We start from the raw sequence: 5,640 nt of genomic DNA, 5'->3' as shown, positions 1-5,640 counted from the left end.
TATATATATATATATATATATAAATATATAGTCAACAAAACAGCAACAATAACAATCAATTTATTGCTTGACATGATGTAGGCCATATCTAAGGTGTTCACTGTTTGCAAATTCCAAATATGTAGCATCTTTCCTAATAGGCAAATAAGTAGATAAAATCCATATGAACAAACATATCATGCCCCTATTGGATTTCACAAAGAAACTTTAACAGATGGTCAAAACTAAGACAACAAAAATGAAAGTAAACTATGAATGATTACATCTTACCTGAAGTGGTAATGTCCAAGGCCATGCTTAACTCCCCACTTGAATTCACCTACATACCTGCTCCCATCCTCACAAGTATGAACTCCACAGCCATGACTTTGTCCATTAGACCATTCCCCAGCATATACATCACCTGTAAAGAACCTATAAACCCCAAATCCATGCCTAAGACCTTGCCTGTATTGGCCCCTATATCTGCTTCCCCTTGCCCAAGTTTCAACCCCATAGCCATCATACTTGCCATCAACCCAATCCCCTTCAAACCTGCCACTCAGATAATAGTAATAAACTCCACTTCCACTAGATTTTCCCTTATGAAACTCGCCTTCATAGACATCCCCATTACTATAAGCCTGAACATAACAACCTGAATTGACGGTTTTATCAATTTTTGCTCGTGAGCCAATTGACCAAAAGACAGGCAAAGCATTGTTAGAAACTTGTTTTGAGGAAGAGAGTTTAATTGGCAAAGACCTAGAAAGGAATAATCGAATTGAGGGAAGTCTGGGGAGTGCTAAATTGAGTGAAAACAAAAGGGCTGAGGAAAATGCAAAAGCAGAAAGAAAATCCAAAAAGAAAGAATTGGTTGGATGGGAAACGAAGAAATAGAAAAAGGGTAGGGAAAGAAGGAGTATAAGGCGTATATGTAGACGGAAAATTCGACGAAGATGACAAAGACAAGGATATATATGGAAATTGGTATATGGGTTTTGAGGCTTTAAAGATGAAAATGGGTATTTATGAAGAGGAGAAGATGGAGGAGATTTGAAGACAGATTTAGAACCCAAATGAGGTCTTTTATGTGGGGTGGTTTTTGTTGGGGTATGAGGTTGAATTGGGTCATTATCATTATTTTCTACATAAATCTGAATAGCAGTATGTTGAGGAGGAGTAGGAGAAATCGAAGTATGTTGTTTCTGATGAACAGATAAAGAAGAAGAAGAAACAAGGGGTGGTGTAGGATTGAAATCGGAAGAGATGCAACTGCTTTCTTTTCCGATCTGAACTTCAGATTTTTTCTGATGCATTTACTTTATTATTACCTACCTATAACACACAAAAACACAAAAATATGTATTGTGTGTTTCGTACATATATGTTGCATATGTGTGTTACGGAAAAGAAAGCGGAGAGACTAATGCGAATTGCGAGGATTACTAGTTTTTCAGTCTTCTCTTCTCTCTCTCTCTAGGAAAAACAGTTTAAAACCAGAGGCGATGACTGCTTCTTCTCAAAACAAGCCCACAACTTCAACACTCTACTTTCCTTTTTTTTCTAATTTAACTTTGACTAATCTCCATTCCTGCCGCCTCTATTTCCTTTCATTTCTTCATTTTCATTCAACTATTAGTTATTTCATTTTTTATTTTACATTATTATCCTTTTTTTCTTCTTATTTTCAAACAGAAGAGATTAACTAATAATAATGAACAATTTTATAGAATAGAATGTACAAAATATTTAAAATGTGAGGGGGTGTGGAAGCGGAATTATAAAAGAGAGAGAAAATTATAGAAGAGAGAAGTTGGTGGGAAGTTGATTGTTTTATTATGAGGGAAAGCCCTCTATTTATACATAAAACTTAACACCTTTGGCCAAATGGCCGACACTCCTACTTTACACCTGGCCTTTTTTTATTCGGCCGACACAAGAAAACAAAAGACTTACTATTGCTACTTTACATAATGGCCTTCTTTTATTTCTGGCCGACAGCTTTACAAAATACTTTTTAAATAATTGGCCTTTATGGCCGACACATTAACTATTTACTTTACGACTTTTTTATAAAATTTAAATCTTATCTTGTGGGAATCTTATCTCTGATATAGCTTGCTTTATTTCTTCCGTCTTTTATCCCAAATCAACATCTGGTATCACATTATCTTCTCCGTTGCATTTGGAGCATCTGTGATCTGGGTATTTATTTCCAATAAGCTTGCAATATCTGACTAATAACTCTTCCGAAATGAATCCCTTTTTTAGAGCTCTGGTAGTAGGTTGCTCTTCTGGTTTTAATAATGACAAAATCTATCGCTGGACTTCATCCATATCTGATCTTCTTAGTTCTTTGGAGTTGGAATAAATCATAACTTGATCTCGTGCATAATAACTCCAAGTAGCATTGCCATTTAAATAATTATTGGCTAGCTCTTGTATAATTGTTGCTATACCAATTATCCTTTTATTCGCATAAAAGTTTGGTATCTCTATCTTCGGTATCTCAGTTTGTTTTTCTATTTCCTCTGGTATTATCATATCTCTGGTCAGGCCTATCTTTATAACTTGGATTGGCGACTTAATTTCTTCGTATAATATCTCGGCTGGTGCTGTATAAAACTTGATATAAAATAGATTTCCTTTAGTAACTCTTTTGTATGTCACAAATGCTTTGTGTAATTCTGGTATCCCAATTATCTCTTCTCCAGTATATGTATATACAGTGTTTAGTAACCCATAACTATAACATGTTTTAACTAAATTCGTACTGGTTTTAGGTTGTGCTATAAGCCTATTATATCCCTGTAACTTTTGGGTTATATAGTCTTCTTCTGGGTTTTTAGTTTGGGTAGATCTGGGGTTCAAATTTAAATATGTTTGGATTTTATATATATTTTCGATATAGGACTGTGTAATGTAGTTGTATCTTTTTTTGTCATTCTGTAGACTAACTGCATATGTGGAAGTTTGTGGTTCTGCGGGTATCTGTGCTTGTGTATTTTGAATAAATGGTTTTATGAATAGCTGGTTTAAGTTTGTATTCCTTGGTTTCTCACTAGCTTTCTTGCTCGTACCTGCAGCTGTATTTAAACAAACTTTGTCATGGGTTTTATGGAGTTTCCCATCGTCTCCTTTTAGCTCTGGCTGTTTACCGTCCGCCGAACGACGTAGCTCCACATGTTTATAGTCATGCTGCTGACTATTAGCTTTTTCTTTCAGATCTCGTACATCTGTTTCTATTTTCTCCATTTTTTGGCATAGATTTGTCATCATAGCTAATATGTCTTTCATTGTATCTTTCTCTTGAGAGGTAGTCTGCAACAAGGTTTTTGTCAGTTTTGATTACCTCAATTGTAAATGTAAAATTTAATATATTCAATACTAATCTTCTTATTTCTTTTGTTGTAACTGAATCTTCTACCTTTTTAGTTATCCACCATTTTACCTGTGTGTTATCTGTCCTTACAATAAATTTATTGTAAACAATATATGGTTCAAATGCTAATAAACATTTATATAATGCAAATAATTCTTTTCTGTTTATTTCCCATTTTGTTTGTGCTTCGTTATAAGATCCTGAGTAATATCTACAATGATGTTCTATTTTTTCGTTGTTATATTTGTATTTTAACACTCCGCCATAACTATGGTTACTCGAATCTGTTTCAATAATGTATGTAAATGTCTTATTTTCATCAGGAAAATATAGTTTTGGTAATTTTTTTACATAAATTCTTAATATTTTTTATATGTTCTTTATCTTTGTTGTCAAAATAGTATTCAACATCTTTGTTAAGTTTTTTGTGTAGTGATTTTAAATGCTCTGCTAATTTTGGTATATATTCTCTTACTTGATTTACTAATCCTAGAAATGATTGTAATTTCTTTTTTGTATCTATATTTTCATCAAGGGTAATTATTTTTTGTACTATATGGGTTTGCATTTTTATTCCATTTTTATATATTTGTATCCCTAGAAATTCTATTTGTGGTTTCATAATTTCTGCTTTCTTTTTACTTAAGCTTATACCTGAATGTTTAATTATATGTATAAAATTTTCTAATAATCTTATATGCTCATCTTGTGTTTTAGAATATAATAATATGTCATCTATATATAAAATACAATTTTCTAATTGGTTAAAATAGTTATCCATAAAATATTGATACCTACCTGGTGCATTTTTATATCCAAATGGTAATACATTCCATTCATAGAAACCTTGCGGTACTGTGAATGCTGTTAGTTGTTTAGATTCTTCTTCTAGTTTTAGATGGTAAAATCCTGATTTACAGTCAAATTTGCCAAAATAGTTATATCCTTGTATCTGTCTTATTTTTAGTATTTTTTGGTATTGGATAATTATATGTTTTAGTTTTTGCATTTAGATTTCGGTAATCTATAACCATTCTACTTTTTCCTCTTTTTTGTTCGCTATGTTTTATAACTATAAATGCTGGACTTGTATGCTTGCTATTGCTTTCTTGTATGTAATTATTTTCTAATAGTTCATTTATATGTATTTTAAACACTTGTAAATCATCAAAGTTATATTTTAATGGTTTCTGTGTTATTATACTATTTTCATCTATTAGTCTATTTTTACTTTTGTCTTATGTTTTTCCCATCCTTGTAATGGATCTTCATTGTATAATTGTTCTAGTTGTTCATTTATTATTTTGACTTTATCTATTGTAAATATGATAATTTCTAATTGTGATATTTGCTTCTTATTTATATTTTTCATTTCTTGATTTATTTTTTCACTTCCTTTTATCCATTCTATAGGCTTTCGTTGTTTATTATTTACTCTTTTTGCTCCTATATTGTTTCCTCATGGTGTAGTAAACCACCAGTGTGTTTTTGTTATTATATGTGGGTAGAATTTATCTAAAAATGGCATTCCTAGTAACATATCTTTTGTTGTGAACTCAAAATTATAAATTTCTCCTATCGTTAGTATTTTATCCCATATTTGTATTTTTATATTTTTTGCTTTGTATTTAATCATACTTCCTTCATTATTAAATCCTGTTACCACCATTGGTTTTTTTAATTTTTCCCATTTATCTTCTGGTAGACAATTATATTTACATATATTTGCTTCTGCTCCTGTATCTATCATAGGTGTATAATATCTGTTGTAATATCCTTCTACAATAATTTTCGCAAGAATAAATATTTTCATTATTCATTTTGTTCTTTTTATGATTATTTTCTTATTTTGACAAGTTATTGTTAATTGTTCATTTTCTATATTATACGGTTTAACTTTTTCTAGCCATTTATTCCTAATGTAATGTTATGATTTCCTTGGTGTATTATTGTATTATTAAGGGTATTCCTCCTATAATTATTTCTTTTTCTGTTGTTTCTTCGTTTGTGTTTACTATCTCAGTAGGTAATCCAGGGCATGCGTGTCCTGTTTTTATAATTTCTTCTTCTAATACTAATTCTCTTGTTATGTAATTTTCTTCTTGTCCTGTGTTTATCAAAATTTTATATTTTCTTTGGTCCATTATTCCTGTTATAAAATAATGATATGGTGTTATTTCTTCCTTTTCCAATAAATTTTGTGGTATTTCATAGTTTCTTTTAGATGTACTCATCCTCGATGAGGTAGCTCTAGTTAACGTATTTGGTACGCTTGA

The 5,640-nt window shown here is 31.1% G+C and overlaps 2 protein-coding genes across 2 annotated transcripts in view; both read right to left on the bottom strand.

Annotated features, from left to right (window-relative positions):
* The window catches only part of LOC107002552, a 6,621-nt gene extending 5,043 nt beyond the window's left edge, over positions 1 to 1,578 (bottom strand). The window contains exon 1 of the mRNA XM_015200611.2: positions 271 to 1,578. Coding sequence (XP_015056097.1) covers positions 271 to 1,298 — 1,028 coding nt within the window. The 5' untranslated portion in view covers positions 1,299 to 1,578. The remainder of the gene's footprint in view (positions 1 to 270) is intronic.
* Positions 1,579 to 2,298: 720 nt separating this feature from the next.
* On the bottom strand, positions 2,299 to 3,237 carry LOC107001563. The gene has a single exon (XM_015199557.1). The coding sequence runs from the start codon at positions 3,235 to 3,237 to the stop codon at positions 2,299 to 2,301; it is 939 nt and encodes a 312-aa protein (XP_015055043.1).
* Between the last annotated feature and the right edge of the window lie 2,403 nt (positions 3,238 to 5,640).

Source organism: Solanum pennellii, chromosome 10 (assembly GCF_001406875.1).
Source record: "Solanum pennellii chromosome 10, SPENNV200".
Classification (NCBI taxonomy): domain Eukaryota; kingdom Viridiplantae; phylum Streptophyta; class Magnoliopsida; order Solanales; family Solanaceae; genus Solanum; species Solanum pennellii.
The sequence above is the reverse complement of the archived record's forward strand: the minus strand, read 5'-3'. Positions and strand labels throughout refer to the sequence as shown.